Source organism: Heterodontus francisci, chromosome 9 (genome assembly GCF_036365525.1).
Source record: "Heterodontus francisci isolate sHetFra1 chromosome 9, sHetFra1.hap1, whole genome shotgun sequence".
Taxonomy (NCBI): domain Eukaryota; kingdom Metazoa; phylum Chordata; class Chondrichthyes; order Heterodontiformes; family Heterodontidae; genus Heterodontus; species Heterodontus francisci.
Window position 1 is genome coordinate 58073469 of NC_090379.1, and position 19267 is coordinate 58092735.

At 45.2% G+C, this 19267-nt stretch overlaps 1 protein-coding gene across 2 annotated transcripts in view; it reads right to left on the minus strand.

The window, feature by feature from the left end:
* wdhd1 (WD repeat and HMG-box DNA binding protein 1) overlaps positions 1–19267 on the minus strand; it is a 112045-nt gene that overhangs the window by 80743 nt on the left and 12035 nt on the right. For both annotated transcript variants that reach the window (XM_068039175.1, XM_068039176.1), the window contains 3 exons: positions 18547–18642; positions 1572–1664; positions 1094–1200 (listed from right to left, as the gene is read on the minus strand). In XM_068039175.1, the coding sequence (XP_067895276.1) occupies positions 1094–1200; positions 1572–1664; positions 18547–18642 (296 nt within the window). The remainder of the gene's footprint in view (positions 1–1093; positions 1201–1571; positions 1665–18546; positions 18643–19267) is intronic.

The following is a 19267-nucleotide window of genomic DNA, read 5'->3' on the forward strand; positions in this document are numbered from 1 at the left end:
AATTCATTGCAGCACTAAAGAATACCAGGAATCAAGTTTACACTTTCAATTCCATACACAGCAAGTTCCTTCATCTTCCAGTGGATTATTTGGGGAAAGGTGGCAAGTAAGAAGTGAGATGCTTTTCCAAAGGAGACTGGGGATGCAGACCACCACTCTCGCATATCCTCTGGAAGCTAAGGGAAGAAAACAGAATGTCAGAGGCAAGATCACTTGCCCACTCTCTCACTGGGGAATAGTCCAGGCATGGACTAAGAGCTAGAGTTAAAGGTATATCCAAATTATGATCTTATATTCTTATAATTCAATCCCAACTTTTTAAAGATCTTTACCTCCCAGCCTTGGGTTGCTATTGTGTTCGCTGAGCAAGTTCAAGACAGCAAACAGCCAACTACATTTTTACCACCCTTCCAAGCTACGGTGATGCTACTATAGCCTGGAGCAATTCAACTGATGACTCCCCCTCCATCTTTGAGAAGTCATAAGCATAAACCCACACCTTGTCACTGTGGCTTAGACGATCCAACCACCAAGAAATTATGCCAGTGAACTGCCTTTGCTCCAACCATTCTGAAGGTGCCTTAGCAATAGCATTTTCTGTTATTAAACTCTTAAGATAGTCATATAGATGCTAGTGTCGATACTTGAAAATATTTAATAGTCCCAAGGTGGTTCATGGTAAAACTATACCAATAAAATTGTTTCTAAATTATAAAATATAACACCTCTGTTTTGAGCAGCAAAATATAGTGAAATGATTTCCAAAAGTTCAAAGCAAAGCAGCAATGGTTCATTCGCAGTTTACATTCCACCCATTAATATAAAGAAAACAAATGATTTTCCATCAAAAGTGCAAACAGAATAACATTTCTAATTTTTTTTTTTTTAAGTACAAGTATTGGACAAGTTATTTCTTTAAAAAAAAGTTGTAATGTTTCCTCAGTGTTTTGATTTCTCATTAGCAAATAAGGAAGCCCGATGAAGAAAGGTAAAAGTTTTGACTGTAGCTATCCTATACACAGTTCAGTGAGATGTTGTATTATTAACACCCTCAAACTACAATGGAGTTTCACAAATTAATACAACATTATACCTTTCAACACATTTTCTGGTCTGTACATTCCATACCACCATTGATCCATTAATACTCCCCGCAGCCACATAACCACCACAAGGAGACCATGATACAATATTTAATGGCTGTTGAAGAAAAAGGAGAATGTTCTTTAAACATAACATTTTCAAATACATGAATATCTATTATGCCTTTGAATAGCATCTGCGTAGCTTTCAAAACAAGCATGATTTCTAAAATCAAATAGCAAGAATACTTTGAAGCATAGGAAAATGCACAAGAATTTCTTAATCAACTATTTTCTCAGTATAATTTTTTGTTGAAATATTTCTACCTTTGAAACATTAATTCTATTCTATGCAGGACTAGATTATCAGAGAGCTGTTCTCAATGATTCCTGTTTCATGAAATGCTATCCTTAATGCATAGTTATGTGCTTTATTTTCCTTTTATTAAATTTTAGTAAACTCATTTGCAATTACAATGCAAAACTTACCATCATAATGCTATCGTCTGAAAGATTATACGTATTTTCCCAGGTTTCCCTTTCATAGAGTTTAACAATCTTGTCTACTGGAACAGCCAGGAACTATGTGCATGTACCAAAATAGAAAGATACCGAGAATTAGACTGAAGAAAATATTCAAGTTATGTATGTACCCTGTTAACTGTCAAAATGTAACTTTCAAAATCTGTTCAGCATTTATTAAACATACATTTATATCTTTTTCTTGTCAGCGGTATGGAAACCAATCACAATGCTCAAGAATTTCTGAACAAAACTACTAAGAAATGCACTTAATTTAGTTTAGTATAGAGATACAGCACTGTAACAGGCCCTTCGGCCCACCGAGTCTATGCCGACCATCAACCACCCATTTATACTAATCCTACACTAATCCCATATTCCTACCACATCCCCACCTGTCCCTATATTTCCTACCACCTACCTATACTAGGGGCAATTTATAATGGCCAATTTACCTACCAACCTGCAAGTCTTTTGGCTTGTGGGAGGAAACCGGAGCACCCGGAGAAAACCCACGCAGACACAGGGAGAACTTGCAAACTCCACGCAGGCAGTACCCAGAATTGAACCCGGGTCGCTGGAGCTGTGAGGCTGCGGTGCTAACTACTGCGCCACCCATTAAAATTTGATAATCCACGTACATACTTTGCACCCACAAAACCCTATTCCACTTACCAAAGTTGAAAGAAAGAAAGAGCATTAACACTCTTTGCCTTTGTTATTGAAGCTCTCCTGTTCTCTGCCCTATCACACACCTTCCCTTTTGTTCTCTTCTCCACCAACATCATCTCCTTCACTTGCTTAAAACCTAATTCTTTTCTGTTACCAGTTCTGATGAAAGGTCACAGACCTGAAACTCTCTCCACAGATGCTGCCTTACCTACTGAGTATTTCCAGCACTTTCTGTTTTTATTTATGGAAGAATCTAGGTTCAGGTTAGCGCAACCAAGGTTTAGGAACTGCAACGTGTGGTAAAGTGGAGTTTAACTGCAGCTCATCAGCACATGGTACTATAACCCTTCCCATTACTTGTCCAACTAGAGGAACTAAAGTCATCCTTCTCATAGGATATTTGCTTACATTAGCAGAGTAGGAAGAATCCTAGCCCCGACTGACAAGTATATCCCTCCAGAGCCCAGCAATTGATTCAGGATTGGCTGCTCGTCAACAAAAGAAATACTGCAGACTTGTTTGGTTCAACTATCAGATCCTGGAGTCTCCCATAGAGGAATCTCTCATTTCCATCTTTCATCACCGGGTATGAAAGCTTGGAGCTGATGTGATTCCACTGGGACAGGCACCTTGTTAACTGCACACCCACCTCTCCCACGTACTGGACCAGCCACGTAAATACTGAGGCTACAAGAGCAGGTCAGAGGTTGGGTATTCTGTGGGAAGTAACACACCTCCTGACTTCGCAAAGCCTGTCCATGATCCACAAGACACAAGTCAGGAGTGTGATGGAATATTCCCCCACTTGCCCGGATGAGTGCAGCTCCAATAACACTCAAGAAGCTCGGCACCATCCAGGTCAAAGCAGCCCATTTGACTAGCTCCCCATCGCCACCATAAGCATTCACTCCCTCCACCACCTGCACACCATGACTGCAGTGTGTACCATCTATAAGGTGCACTGCAGAAACTAGCCAAGGCTTCTTCAACAGCATCTTCTAAGCTTGGACCTGTAACACCTAGAAGGACAAGGGCAACAGGCACATGAGAATACCACTATCTATGGTTCCCCCTCAAGTCACACACTATCCTGACTTGGAAATATATCCTTCATCACTGGGTCAAAATCCTGGAACTCCCTCCCCAACAGCACTGTGGGTGTAGCAACACCACATGGACTACAACACGTCAAGAAAATGGCTCACCACCTTATCAAGGCAAATTAGAGATAGGCAATAAATGCTGGGTTTGCTGCGATGCCCACATCCTGTGAGTGAGTGAGTGTGAGTGAATGAATGAAGAAAAAGTTGCTTATGAAACAACCAATGTGCAGATTTGAACTCTCATTAGGTGGGCAGCAAACACTAAGAACTCCACCTAAAGAGCACAACAAGCAGCAAAATCCATCATAAGTAAGCCAGTGCATTATCATCCTTCCGATCACAGCATGGACACAAACCATATCCGACTGAACAGATGCTCCACTAGTGGGGAGGTATGAAGCTCCAACATTTAAAAAAAATTATTTGATGGACAACTATCTACAGAATGGTGCAATAACCTAAACAATTGTGTATATTCATGCACTAAACTTCCAACTTCAATGTAATATATAAAACTTGCTGTCAGTAACTATTAAATCTAGGTTCTTGATTAAAGGCTTTAATAGAGACAAATGAGGCTGATTCTCCTCCAGAATGCCAACTCATAAGTGTGTTATTACAGACAGGTAAAAAAGGGGCGTGGGTGGTTCCCACTGTTCACCTCCCAACTGACTGCAAATGTGTTTTGGTAAAATGTTGCGTTGGCCCAAGAGTCTTGCAGGTTAAATAAACAGATAAATAACAGGTTTTCTAGTATGTTAAAAAAATTTATTTTTACACAATTCCCAAAATGGTTGCAACCTCACCCACACACACATTGGCCTGGATTTTACAAGTCTCGTACATTCCCAACAGTGGGACCGAAAGTTGCTGTAACTGCCACTTCCGTCATTTTTCCCATTTCATAAGCGATTTTATTTGTAAATAGACCGTGCGGCGACAGGCACAGGAAACACAAGGGATTATGCAGCGATAATGGCCTTTTATTGGCGGAACCCATCGTCACTGGGCCAAGCATCATGATCACCACAGATAGAAGGCATTCTGTGCTGTAGCCTCATGAATGAGCAGCCTTCCTGTCATGCAAGTCTCTGCATAGGAAGCTAAAGTAAACCTTGCACTTAACTGAAAATGCTTCTGCCTCCCTTAATTGTTGCAATTCAGCACCAACTTCACATCATTTATTTTTCTCGGCGGCAACAGCAAAGAAAATGTCAGACAGCAGGCAGAGTTCTGTTCCACAGTTCAGTGATGCCTCCCTGCAGGTTCTTCTCCAGGTCATCAGGAAAGGAAAAGTCCTTTTCCCTACAGATGGAGCCCGAAGACCCTCCTGCCTGCCCAAGGTAGCCAGATGGAGGGAGCGGAGGAGGTGTTGAACCGTGGACTGACGTGCAGAACCGGGTGTAGTATCAAAAGCGTAATGACTCCTTTAAAAAAAATTCGTTCCTGGGATGTAGACGTTGCTGACTAGGCCAGCATTTATTGCCTATCCCCAATTGCCCTTGAGAAGATGGTGGTGAGCTGCCTTCTTGAACCGCTGCAGTCCCTGTGGGGTAGGTACACCTGGTCCTGTTGGGAACAGAGTTCCAGGATTTTGACCCAGCGACAGTGAAGGAACGGTGATATCGTTCCAATTCAGGATGGTGAGGCTTGGGGCAGTGGCATCTTCTGCTCTTGTCCTTCTAGGTGCTAGAGGTCATGCGTTTGGAAGGTGCTGTCAATGGAGGTTTGGTACTTTGCTGCAGTGCGTCTTGTAGATGGTACACACTGCTGCCACTGTGCATCAGTGGTGGAGGGAGTGAATGTTTGTGGATGGGGTGCCAATCAAGTGGGCTGCTTTGTCCTGGATGGCGTCGAGCTTCTTGAGTGTTGTTGGAGCTGCACCCATCTAGGCAAGTGGAGAGTATTCCATCACACTCCTAACTTGTGCCTTGCAGACGGTGGACAGGCTTTGGAGAGTCAGTAAGTGAATTACTCGTCACAAGATTCCTAGTCTCTGACCTGCTCTTGTAGTCACAGTATTTATATGGCTACTCCAGTTCAGTTTCTGGTCAATGATAAACCCCAGGATGTTGATAGTGGGGGATTCAGCGATCGTAATGCCATTGAATGTCATGGGGAGATGGTTAGATTCTCTTTTGTTGGAGATGGTCATTGCCTGGCGCTTGTGCGGCACGCATGTTACTTGCCACTTATCAGCCCAAGCCTGGATATTGTCCAGCTCTTGTTGCATTTCTATATGGACTGCTTCAGTATCTGAGGAGTCGCGAATGGTGCTGAACATTGTGCAATCATCAGTGAACATCCCCACTTCATACCTTATGATTGAAGGAAGGTCATCGATGAAGCAGCTGAAGATGGTTGGGCCTAGGAACTACCCTGAGGAACTTGCTCAGATTGGTGAGGGTAAGTGGTCTTGGCGAGGCTGGTCCATTGTTTTCCTCCCTAGCTTGGTGTTTTTAAAGACAGAGGGCAGACCAGACATGCGGTGTATTACGACCAATGTGGGAGTAATGCACTGCTAATTCAGTCACAGCACATCAAGAAAGTTTCCTACCTATCGAAGACTAGCCAAATTAGACACTGTATTTGTCACCCAGAATAAAGCACACCAAACCAGGTTTCTTTAAACAACAACATTACTAACTATTTATTAGAAAAGAAATAATAAGTTTTAACTACTGAGATAAATCTACATACCGTTACGACCAGTTGAGCAATGTCTAGGGGTCTTTTGCTATCTCTACCCGGTCTTATTGTAACAGGATTTTATTTTTAAATACACTGTGCTTTGAGCTCCCCTTTTTGTGAATCTGTGTTCACAGTTTCCAATGATCAGGCAAATAACTGAGCACAAACAGGCTTTCTTTGGTTTAAAGCAGAAAGAGGAAATTTACTAAAATCTTAAAACTTTAATCTCAAACTTTAATACGGTGCACGCCTACGACGCGCTCATGCTAGCAGACACATGCGATATAAACATGCAAAATAGGGACAGAAAAGAGAAGAAAAGATAGGTAGAACAGTTTGAGGCAATATTTTATTACTGTTTCTCGAGCTCGCTGTAGTCCTTGACTGAAGTTATAGTCTTGCGGTTCGTTGGTTTTTGTTTTGTTTTTGTTTTAGAGATACAGCACTGAAACAGGCCACTGAGTCTGTGCCGACCAACAACCACCCATTTATACTAATCCTACATTAAACCCATATTCCCTACCACATCCCCACCATTCCCCTACCACTTACCCACACTAGGGGCAATTTACAATGTCCAATTTACCTATCAACCTGCAAGTCTTTGGCTGTGGGAGGAAACCGGAGCACCCGGCAGAAACCCACGCGGTCACAGGGAGAACTTGCAAACTCCGCACAGGAAGTACCCAGAACTGAACCCGGGTCGCTGGAGCTGTGAGGCTGCGGTGCTAACCACTGCGCCACCCACTAATCTTCTTAAATCTTTGTTCGTGTGGCAAAGCTTTCTCTGAGTCTCACGTGTCTTCAATGGTTTCAGTTCCGAGAGATGAGCAGGCAGGCAGGCGAGATGTTCTTGCTTCAGTTCCAGGAGCACATGGCAGTCTGCCCCAAATCCCTTTGTTTGAGAGTTCAAATGTTAAAAAAACTCCCAAGTTGCACAGCAGGCTAGTCATGTGACTAGCTCCTTACATGGAACAGTCTTTTCAAAAATCCATTGTAGGAAGTGCAACTTCTCTCCAACAGCCAGTCATGTGACTAAAACTGGCCTGACCATTTGTGTATTGGGAAGCCACTGCTGGGGCCCCCATTGTTTCAACATTGTCTGGTATTATGCAAATATCCTTCCACATAGGGCTTGCGATTTTAAGTTTCTGTTCATGTGGCGAAATAATGTGTGCCTCGGGCTTGGCAGGTGGGGTTTGCCTGACAATATATCTTCTTCTTTGGCCTCCGTGTCTCGAGACAATATGGGTAAGCGCCTGGAGGTGGTCAGGGGTTTGTGGAGCAGCTATAAAGGCCAATTCTAGAGTGACAGACTCTTCCACAGATGCTGCAGATAAAATTGTTTGTCAGGGCTGTTACGAAGTTGGCTCTCCCCTTGCGCTTCTGTCTTTTTTCCTGCCAACTGCTAAGTCTCTTCGACTCGCTACACTTTAGCCCCACCTTTATGGCTGCCCGCCAGCTCTGGTGATCGCTGGCAACTGACTCCCACGACTTGTGATCAATGTCACAGGACTTCATGTCGCATTTGCAGACGTCTTTAAAGCGGAGACATGGACGGCCAGTGGGTCTGATACCAGTAGCGAGATCGCTGTACAATGTGTCCTTGGGGATCCTGCCATTTTCCATGCGGCTCACATAGCTAAGCCATCTAGAGCGCCGCTGTCTCAGTAGTGTGTATATGCTGGGGATGTTGGCCGCCTCGAGGACTTCTGTGTTGGAGATATGGTCCTACCACCTGATGCCCAAGGATTCTCCGGAGGCAGCGAAGATGGAATGAATTGAGACGTCGCTCTTGGCAGACATACGTTGTCCAGGCCTCACTGCCATAGAGCAAGATATGGAGGACACAGGCTTGATACACTCGGACTTTTGTGTTCCGTGTCAGTGCGCCATTTTCCCCACACTCTCTTGGCCAGTCTGGACATAGCAGTGGAAGCCTTTCCCATGCGCTTGTTGATTTCTGCATCTAGAGACAGGTTACTGGTGATAGTTGAGCCTAGGTAGGTGAACTCTTGAACCACTTCCAGAGCGTGGTCGCCGATATTGATGGATGGAGGATTTCTGACGTCCTGTCCCATGATGTTCGTTTTCTTGAGACTGATGGTTAGGCCAAATTCGTTGCAGGCAGCTGCAAACCTGCCGATAAGACTCTGCAGCCACTCTTCAGTGTGAGGTGTTAAAGCAGCATCGTCAGCAAAGAGGAGTTCCCTGATGAACTTTGGTGTTCGCTTTTAGACGGGCAAGGTTGAACAACCTGCTACCTGATCTTGTTTGGAGGAAAATTCCTTCTTCTTTCCACAGTATACGAAAAGCTCTTCAGTTCCTTAGCCCTCATGCACATACATTCAAAAAAAACGGTTAACCGGGGAAAAGGATTTTTTGTTTACAGCTGTTCCTTAGAAATAAAAAGGAAAAAATAAAATGATTGAGTTCATCACGTTCTAGTAGGATGTTTTCAGTAAGGTGAGGTGTCCCAGAGTCCAATCGTTCAATGCCACTCGAAGTCTCTCCAGGCGAGGTTGATGAACAGTCCGTGATGGGTAGGCATTCAAGCCAATTTGTCTGCAGCAGGTGCTACACAGGTTTTTCAGCAGGGGTGCAGCAACCGGCCTGCTCTGGACTCTCAGCAGCAACACAGTAGTAGAAGTTTTCTGCAGGTTCCAGGGTTTCCCAAAACACAGGAGGCAACAGAACCACAATGGATGCAGGAATTCTTCAGAGACAGGAGACAATAGGAATCTGCCACCTTTCAAATGTAGGATTTCTTTTCAAGAGACGCCGGTTTCCTTGAGAGGGAGAGAGGTCTTTTTCTCTAGTCTCCAGGCAGGGCACAGCCAAATTCAAAAGCCTGCTCCATGTCCAACTCACTGGTCCTTTTCAATCCAAAAAGTGAAACTAACTTCAACGATCAAGTCACATGGCAATCATAAATCTTGACCTGTTATTCCCCTGTTGAGTTGTTTGGAAACAGGTGTCTTGCAATCTGTGTATTTCACCTAGTCCAAACTCTCAAAGTTTCAGCAATCCATGTCCACAGAAAAATCAATTCCTCAATTTTTAAAAACACAGAATCCTAAGTTTTCAATACAAAATTAAAACTTTTATAACAAGTGGAATGCGTGAACAGTCTTGGTGCCATACGTGTACTGATTATGCGCAAAGTTGACGATCGGCATAATTGATGTGTCATGTGAAAAGCCTGAATGAGCAATGTCGATGCATGTTTACAATGATTGTGATTCATTTTTTGACATGTCATTAAATCTGCACTGTCTCCCACAGGATAAACGCAACCACAACCAGTGTGAGCAGGTAAAGACATGTGGAGATGGCCCAGACATCAGAGTTCTGACACTGGCTGAACAGGAGGCTACAGTAATTGCAAGAGATGAGGGAAACAGGGCAATCGCAGATGGCGAGGCAAGATCCTCAAGTCATAAGGGTGAAATGTCATCTTCAGTCTTGCAGCCATATCTGCACAGCAAAGTAGTGTGCAAACTCATGCTCAGCTGATGCTTAATGTGCCTGTTTGTGTCTCCACTGTAGGTGCCTGCGCTCGAGTCTCAACGCCACAATGCTCAAGACTTCTCCTCTTTTGAGGAAGATGAAGCCAATGCCCCAGAGGGTGCACCGTCACCTGCTTCTTCCACCTCCGCCAGTGCAGATACATCCACACGGTCCACAAGGGATTTAAGATTAGAATCTGGGTCACAAGCTGGCGTGCACAATACAGACAGGTCCCAGGAGCTGAGGAAGCAGGTGCCAGCCGGGTCTCCTAACAATCGGAGGACTGCTGGGGACCAGGACCCAGCTCAGCCCCATGGTAATGATGATCCTGTTTGTAGCTACGAGAAGCCTGCTGAATGTGTAGCAAAGCCATGTGGAAAATAAGTCGGAGGTGCCAGAGGTCATGCATGGTTTTGTGCAAGCCATGGCATCTGCCATGTCCCAGGGATATGAGTGCACAGCTTCCACAATCGAGAGTCTGGCGAGCACTCGAGCCTTATGCGATCTGACCTGCACTCCATCGCTGTTGCCATGGGCTCCTTGCAGCAGAGCATAAGAGAGGGGGCAAGGAATTTGGACCTCCCTACGGGTGCTCCTTCCCTTCATGGAGACAAGCAGGTACTATCGTGCAGATGGAGGAGGAACACGTACCAGATGCCCCGAGGCCTTCCTCTCAGGGCAGCCCAAGGGTAAGGCGCATTTCGTCCTTTCACCCCCCCCTGCCCCCCACCTCCCTGACAATGACTCCCTTACCTCCAGCAAGCAAGCACATGGTGGGGGGCGGGGGAGAGGGGGAATGCTCATGCACCAGTGCTGCAGACCCCAAGTAGGATGAAGCCCCATTCCTCCAGAGGATGCCCGCCATGGTCATCCACAGCACTGGGGCAAGGCACTGAGTAGACTGCCTCTACTTTAGCTGCTAATGTCAGGGTAGCACTGAGACATGTGGTAGAAAACATAAAAAGAAACAGTTTTGAGCATGAAGGTGGCAAGGACGCTGTAAATATTGTGCACATATTGCAGACGTTTAAATAAATCTTTCTTTACATTAATATTTGATGCACTATCATAAATCATTTGCTTGGTTTCAAATGAAAAGGAAAATATTCATTGTAGGCCTAAGACAGAAACGCATTGTGCTTGCAAAGCATTTCAGGAAGTGTCCAATGTCCATTTATCCTTGCTATTTGAGTCTTCAGCCTTCAATGACGGTTGTATGTTTGATGCTTTTTCACTACCAACTTCCTTACATTTGTGGTTCTGCGGTCACACCCTTACTTTCCTTGCATTGGTGTGTTTTCAGTTCCATCGTAACCCTGAGGAGATCTGATCTGCGGATCACATCAAAATGCAAAGTTGTAGCTTCCAATGTGTAGAAGTTAATGGGCTGGATTTTACCAGCCCCCCGATGTCAGGGGTCATGGCGGGGGGGTGGGGAGGGCCGGAAAATACATCCGGGAGAGGCCAACCAGGGGCCTCGACGCCTGGAAGGCCCCACACCACATTATCGTCGCCGGCGAGGCCTCATGGTGGCCGCCCCCGCCGCTCAACGACGGGAATCCAATTAAAATATTTCAATTTATTTAAGTTAAATGAATAAAGACCTACCTTGATGCAACGGCTGTCCTGCCCAGATATTCCTACCACTTGCCGGAACACCCGCGCCTTTGAAACTCCAAAAGATCTGAGGCGGAACACTGGTGGGGAGGGGGAAGGAGTGAAGTTTTAAGGGATGTTGGGCGAGGGGGGGGGGGAAGCAAGGAAAACTCTTGCTATTGGTTGAGGGGATGGTGGGAAGGGGTTGAAGGTTAAAGTGAAGAAAGATCGGGGGGGGGAAGAGGGCAATTAATAAATTGAGTAGTTATTGGGGGAGTGGGAGAGGGGATTAAAACTACTTGAAGTTTTAAATTTATTTATTTTTTTTAAAAAGACCTGTACCTTTAAAAATTTTAATGGACCTGTAGGGCTTAAAGCCTTTTCAAAATGGCGCCAGCGTGGTGGCACCAGACGCTATTGCCGGGGATGGAGCGCCCACCCCCTCTACATCATTGGGGGCGGGCGTTAAGCCCCCTCCATGTAAATGAGTCATCATGGCGGCTCAGCAGGGCAAATCCCGCCTGTGTGCACTGCCACTTTTGCGACTTAGCAGCGAGTTGGTAAAATTCAGCCCAAAGCCTTGATGCAGGACAATTTTTATAATGGAAACACAGGTCTCCTTTAATTAAGTTGATGGCATACAGGCTGTTAGGCACATCTCGACTTCAGGTTCATGTGCTGTTGTCAGAAGAGCCCTTATTTCTGATTACAGCTATGAATTAAGACCTCAGGCATATGTGAACATATTTGGAGAATTTATTTTCTCCTACCAATGTTCCTTGATGAAGTGGCTTATTGTTGGCCGAAACATGCAAGTTTGAGGTTCTCCCTGAAGTCCGTTGCATGTCTCTCCATGGCCCTCATATATATAACGTCATCATTAGCATTGGTGTGCTCCTCCTCACACTCTTCATAGTCATCCTCCTCTGAGGAGGTCTGATGTTCCTCCGCTTGCAGAATGTTGCCGCATCTAATTGCAAGGTTGTGCACGGCACAGCAGACAACGATTATTCGGGACACCCTCTGTGGCGCGTACCGAATCACAGAATTGTTACAGTGCAGAAGGCGGCCATTCGGCCCATTTTATCCACACCGGCTCTCCGAAGGAGCAATTCACTCAGTTCCATTCTGCCGCCTTCTCCTCATAACACTGTACATTCTTCCTTTACATATTGACAATATTGAAAATGCTGGTCCCTTTAATTAAACAGGACTCATTTCAGTGTTAATACAGAGCAGGTGATGCTCGTTATTGTTTTGCATTTAACGGCTGGGTTTTTGCCCACTGGAGGGAAGTTACCTCTGGACAGAGAGTTAGTCCATGAGGGAAGAGTGGGCACAGGTATTTGGACTGAACTATGAATTGCCAATAAAACAGTCTCTGATCCACAAACTGTCATCAGCTTCCTCATTTTGGTGACTGGACATCTGCCTGTTTAACACATCTTACAGTTTAATTCCCTCTAGAATGTTTCATTTGAACCTGCCTCCACCACACACTCAGGCAGTGCATTCCAGACCGGAACTACTCTGCGTGAAAAAGTTTTTCCTCATGTCACTTTTGCTTCCCTTACCAAATATTTTAAATCTATGCCCTCTCGTTCTTGATCATTTCACAAGTGGGAACAGTTTCTCTCTGTCTACTCCATCCAGACCCCTTGTGATTTTGAATATCTCTATCAAATCACGCTCAGTCTTCTCTTCTCCAAGGAAAACAGTCCTAACTTCTCCAATCTATCTTCATAACAGAAGTTCTTCATCCCTGGAACCATTCTCGTGAATCTTTTCTGTGCTCTCTCCAATGCCCTCACGTCTTTCCTAAAGTGCGGCTCCCAGAACTGGACGCAATACTCCAGCTGAGGCCAAACTAGTGTGTTATACTCCTTGCTCTTGTACTCTATTCCCCTATTAATAAAGCCCAGGATACTGTATGCTCTATTAACCACTCCCTCAACCTGTTCTGCCACCTTCAACGACTTATGCACATATACACCTAGGCCCCTCTGCTCCTGCACCCCTTTAGAATTGTACACTTTATTTTATATTGTCGTGGGCCGAAGGGCCTGTTCTGTGCTGTATTTTTCTATGTTCTATGTTCTATGTTCCATGTTCTTACTACCAAAATGAATCACTTTACATTTATCCGCATTGAATTTCATCTGCAATCTGTCTACCCATTCCACCAACTTGTCTATGTCCAATGGTCGCAAACCAGATGTACATTTAATGAGTGGAAGCCATTGCGATTCACAAATGCAGCAGGCTGGTCCCAGGGAGCTCTAATGGCCACATGAGTGCAGATGATCACCCCTTGCTGCCTGGCTGTCCTCGTCGACAAGTAGAGGAAATCACTGGCATGGCGAAATAGGGCATTAGTCACCTCTTTGATACACCTATGGGTCGCAGACTGTGATATGCCACGTATGTCGCTTGTTGATCCCTGGAAGGCCCAGCTAGAAAAAAAAAAAAGAGTGCAGCAGGTACCTTGAGGGCAACTGGCATGGGATTCCCACCAAACCCAAGCGGTTGCAGGTCATGCTGTAGATTCCTACAAATTTCTGTGACCATTTCATGTGCCATCCTTAGGCATCCCTGGCATTGCCCCTCTGGCATTTGAAGGCAATTTGTCCTTATCCTGAGGATGTGATGACATGCTAGTGCCCATCTTCAATAACATCCGAGAACGGCATTATGATTCGGAGCATCCTCACCTTCTTGTGCTGCCTGTTGTTGGCGTTCAGGCATCAAGCGTGAAGGGAAAAAAAAAGAGCCCTCCTTAGTCGCTCCCTCTGCTCTTCTTCCCGTGGTACTAGACAAATTGGGTGCACGAGACCCATCGCTGCAGTTTTTCCAAACATTAAGCACAGCATTCCAATACAGCCCTCTTTTATCAGTCACCTGAAACATTGGGGCAATGAGAAGTTCGTTTTTACATGCTTTAGAATTGTAGCCAGGTGGAAGACACACCCACTATCATTTGTCTCCTCCTAATACCCGAGTGGCCACATAGCTTGCATTATCATTGAAAAAAATGGTGCATGTACAATTCCCTTCCCTGTGATGTTGCAGATTACCCAACCATGTCTTTGACCTTCCCCCTACAGAATCCACAAAATCCATTTGCCCCCATTGACTGTGACCATTCCCTCTGCCAGCCAGTATCCTGAATTCGCCCCACAGGTTCCCGATGTTGACAGCACTCATCCCTCCATTTAGGCCCGTCATGACCATCTTTTGACTGTAAAACTCAAAATCAACCCATCAGCCCCGCAGTTGCCCACATCCAGCTTCAGCAGCAATAACAACCACTACACACCCTGGACACTCCGCTCCTTCCTCCCATGTTCGTCCATGCAGCTGATCACCCTACCCTTTATCCACCACTCCTCCCTCCCCTGCTCCTCTATGTACACATCCCCGTCCCCTAAGAAGAATCACCCTTGCTGGTGTTGGCCTAGAGCCAAACATCCATTCCAATAGTGGCCTGTAGGCAAACATCCAGTCCAATGCTGGTGTTTATTTTGCTGATGAGTTCAAGAACGAAAAACAGCAAACTCAGACTCAACTGCACAAAGCCAACTGTTGCACGCCACATTGAAACAAACGTGAACCGGGTGGCATGTCATTTGAGTCGCTATTCTCTTAATCTGGCAGGTAGGACTTCATTGGAACGAAGTGTCGAGTAATGAGTATTCATGGCATATAAATGAATGTAAAGCTGCAATCCACCAACATGCAGGGGGAACCCCGGAATGCCGCAAATATGCCGTCGACTTAATTTTGGTAAAATTCCCGTCGTCAGGAATCTGAAAAAATACCTGCCGCCTAATTAAACCACACTGCACGCCACCAAATCTGCTCTTGCACAGCCCATAAAGTTCCACCCATTCACTCACACATACACAAGGATAGACAGATAGAGAGAAAAGGGCTAGTAATTTAAAGTTCAAAGTGAGGTAAGTGGCTGCGGTTTACAGTAAACTTGTTGAATCTTCTCAGGAGAACAGTTTCTTTAAAGGTGCAGGCCTTTGTGTTGGTAGTCTTGAACTTGTTGAGGTGTTGTAGCATCCTAGTGGTTACAACTCAGCAACAAAGATGGTGGTGTGGATTTCATTATCTTCACAGATGGAGAGATTTAAAGTCACTGATTTCTCTGCTGTAGTGGTTGTTCAGCAGGGCTCTTTTTGCTTGGCTGGATCTCTTTGCATAGTCTCGGGCTGGACTGCTTTCTGACAAAGTTGGCTTGATCGACCCTCTCTCTAGAGGGTTACCTTGTAAGGAAAAATTCCATTGCATTAGACACAATGGGCCAGGATGTGACCATGGCTTTCGATTGATGCCGGAAGGGGGACGATTCTGTTAACACGGTGCCACTTCACTCCCAATCTTTTTGGTATGGTATATGAGTCAGTCTGAAATAATCAAGAGTGCCAAGCCTGCTATACTCTCAGCACTCCTTGAACTGCTTTGCCTGTGCTGGGACGAGGGAGCAGTACCTCAGGACATGCGCGATGCCAATATCATCACCCTCTATAAAAACAAAGGTGACCGCGGTGACTGCAACAACTACCGTGGAATCTCCCTGCTCAGCAAAATGGGGAAAGTCTTTGCTCGAGTCGCTTTAAACAGGCTCCAGAAGCTGGCCGAGCGCATATACCGAGGCACAGTGTGGCTTTCGTGCAGAGAGATCGACCATTGACATGCTGTTCTCCCTTCGTCAGATACAGGAGAAATGCCGCGAACAACAGATGCCCCTCTACGTTGCTTTCATTGATCTCACCAAAGCCTTTGACCTAGTCAGCAGACGTGGTCTCTTCAGACTACTAGAAAAGATCGGATGTCTACCAAAGCTACTAAGTATCATCACCTCATTCCATGACAATATGAAAGGCACAATTCAGCAAAGTGGCACCTCATCAGACCCCTTTCCTATCCTGAGTGGCGTGAAACAGGGCTGTGTTCTCGCACCCACACTGTTTGGGATTTTCTTCTCCCTGCTGCTCTTACATGCGTTCAAATCTTCAGAAGAAGAAATTTTCCTCCACATAAGATCAGGGGGCAGGTTGTTCAACCTAGCCCGTTTAAGAGCGAAGACCAAAGTACGGAAAGTCCTCAGCAGGAAACTCCTCTTTGCTGACGATGCTGCTTTAACATCTCACACTGAAGAGTGTCTGCAGAGTCTCATCGATAGGATTGCAGCTGCGTGCAACGAATTTGGCCTAACCATCAGCCTCAAGAAAACAAACATCATGGGACAGGACGTCAGAAATGCTCCATCCATCAATATCGGCAACCACGCTCTGGAAGTGGTTCAAGAGTTCACCTACCTAGACTCAACTATCACCAGTAACCTGTCTCTCGATGCAGAAATCAACAAGCGCATGGGAAAGGCTGCCACTGCTATGTCCAGACTAGCCAAGAGAGTGTGGGAAAATGGCGCACTGACACGGAACACAAAAGTCCGAGTGTATCAAGCCTGTGTCCTCAGTACCTTGCTCTATGGCAGCGAAGCCTGGACAACGTATGTCAGCCAAGAGCGACGTCTCAATTCATTCCATCTTCGCTGCCTCCGGAGAATCCTTGGCATCAGGTGGCAGGACCGTATCTCCAACACAGAAGTCCTTGAAGCGGCCAACATCCCCAGCTTATACACACTACTGAGTCAGCGGCGCTTGAGATGGCTTGGCCATGTGAGCCGCATGGAAGATGGCAGGATCCCCAAAGACACATTATACAGCGAGCTCGCCACTGGAATCAGACCCACTGGCCGTCCATGTCTCCGCTTTAAAGACGTCTGCAAATGCGACATGAAGTCCTGTGACATTGATCACAAGTCGTGGGAGTCAGTTGCCAACGATCGCCAGAGCTGGCGGGCAGCCATAAAGGCAGGGCTAAAGTGTGGCGAGTCGAAGAGACTTAGCAGTTGGCAGGAAAAAAGACAGAAGCACAAGGGGAGAGCCAAGTGTGTAACAGCCCCGACAAACAATTTCTTCTGCAGCACCTGTGGAAGAGTCTGTCACTCTAGAATTGGCCTTTATAGCCACTCCAGGTGCTGCTCCACAAACCACTGACCACCTCCAGGCGCTTACCCATTGTCTCTCGAGACAAGGAGGCCAAAGAAGAAGTGGTTGTTCAGCAGGGTTCTTCTTGCTTGGCTGGATCTCTTTGCATAGCCTCGGGCTGGACTGCTTTCTGACAAAGTTGGCTTGATCGACCCTCTCTGTACAGAGGTTTACCCTTTAAGGAAAAATTCCATTGCATTAGACACAATGGACCAGGATGTGGAGACCATGGCTTTCGATTGATGCCGGAAGGGGGACGATTCTGTTAACACAGTGCCACTTCACTCCCAATCTTTTTGGTATGGGCTGAGTCAGTCTGTCTCCAGAATTCCTCATTAGTTCATTCATATCGACAAGAGTCATTAATATGCAATAGCGCTCTTTTCAATTTCAATGGGGTTCTCCCCAAAGCTACTTCAGATGAGGTTAACAAGGACCAGCTCTGCAAACAGGTTTGTTGATTTCCAGTACAGTAGGGATCACACGACTGCTACTCTATTTTAACTGTGATACAAGTCTCCAAGTTCCTCTGGTTTTGTTTAACAGTTGACTTCTTTATTCATAATTCTTCCACTTCATTGTTTATTTCATCACGGCTCCATCCGTACATGACAGTGTGTAGATTCCCCAGCTACAATTCAAGTTGACGCTTCTCAGAACTTATCTTCTGAGACTGTTACTGTTCTTTCCCTATTGGCTAGAGCAACAGTTCGGGTGTTGGAATTAATACCATCATTTGCCACACTCCATTAACTGGCCAATGCAGTAAGAATCCACTTTCCAGCAATTAAAGAGCAAACTTTTCAATGAGTTTCATTTGAAGTCAGATACAAATACAACATTAACTTTTTAACATTATTTACACCTTGCAGATTCCTCCAAGAAAAAAGAAAATGGTGTGATGCAGAACATTTGTTTACACAAATGACACTCAGCTCCAGCTAACTGTTACACATCTCTTACCAGCTGGCTCACTGCAGCAGCAAAAGTGGCATGTGAGCAGGTGACTCAATTAGGAATCTTAAAGGTTTGGCAATCTTGAGGAACAGAGGAAATGAAAGCTCCTTTAATTAAGTATGCATTTTTCATCATCAAACCAGACCACATGCAAAAATAATTTTATCCTAACTTTACATTTTAGTTCCTTTGCTTTCAGACATTTGACCTCTTTGCTATTTAACCCAGGTAGTGCTTGGATTAAATCCCTAACCAATAAATACTAATCTTTACTTAGTTCCTGCTGTGAAAACAATTTTATGGCTTTTTTGAGAATAAGATCTTTTTGTTTGGTGCTGATTTCATATTTACCTTTCCAGTCTTCGGCTGCCACTCAAGTCTACAGATTGATGTTGCACGGCTCACCTCATTGAATTTAGTTAGCAGTGGCCAACTTGCTACAACTGTCTACAAAAGAGAAAATATACTTTTAACAATCATTATCACACTTAAATGCATTTTGGAATATTTTTTTTTTTTAAAACAAATTTGTGATTCTGTAACACCAAAACACCAGTGGGGCGGCACAGTGGCGCAGTGGTTAGCACCGCAGCCTCACAGCTCCAGGGACCCGGGTTCGATTCTGGGTACTGCCTGTGCGGAGTTTGCAAGTTCTCCCTGTGTCTGCGTGGGTTTCCTCCGGGTGCTCCGGTTTCCTCCCACATGCCAAAGACTTGCAGGTTGATAGGTTAATTGGCCATTATAAAGTGCCCCTAGTATAGGTAGGTGGTAGGGAAATATATGGGGACAGGTGGGGATGTGATAGGAATATGGGATTAGTGTAGGATTAGTATAAATGGGTGGTTGATGGTCGGCACAGACTCGGTGGGCCGAAGGGCCTGTTTCAGTGCTGTATCTCTAAACTAAACTAAACTAAACCAAAGAATTTTTCATGAATGTGACCAGAATGCAGACTTGAAAGTCCATACTACTCTCAATTTCAATGTAAGATTAAAATCTTATGATTTTTGCACATACCACATTTCAGTACAATTTAACAAATGCTTACTTTATGCAACAAAACTGGTACTGA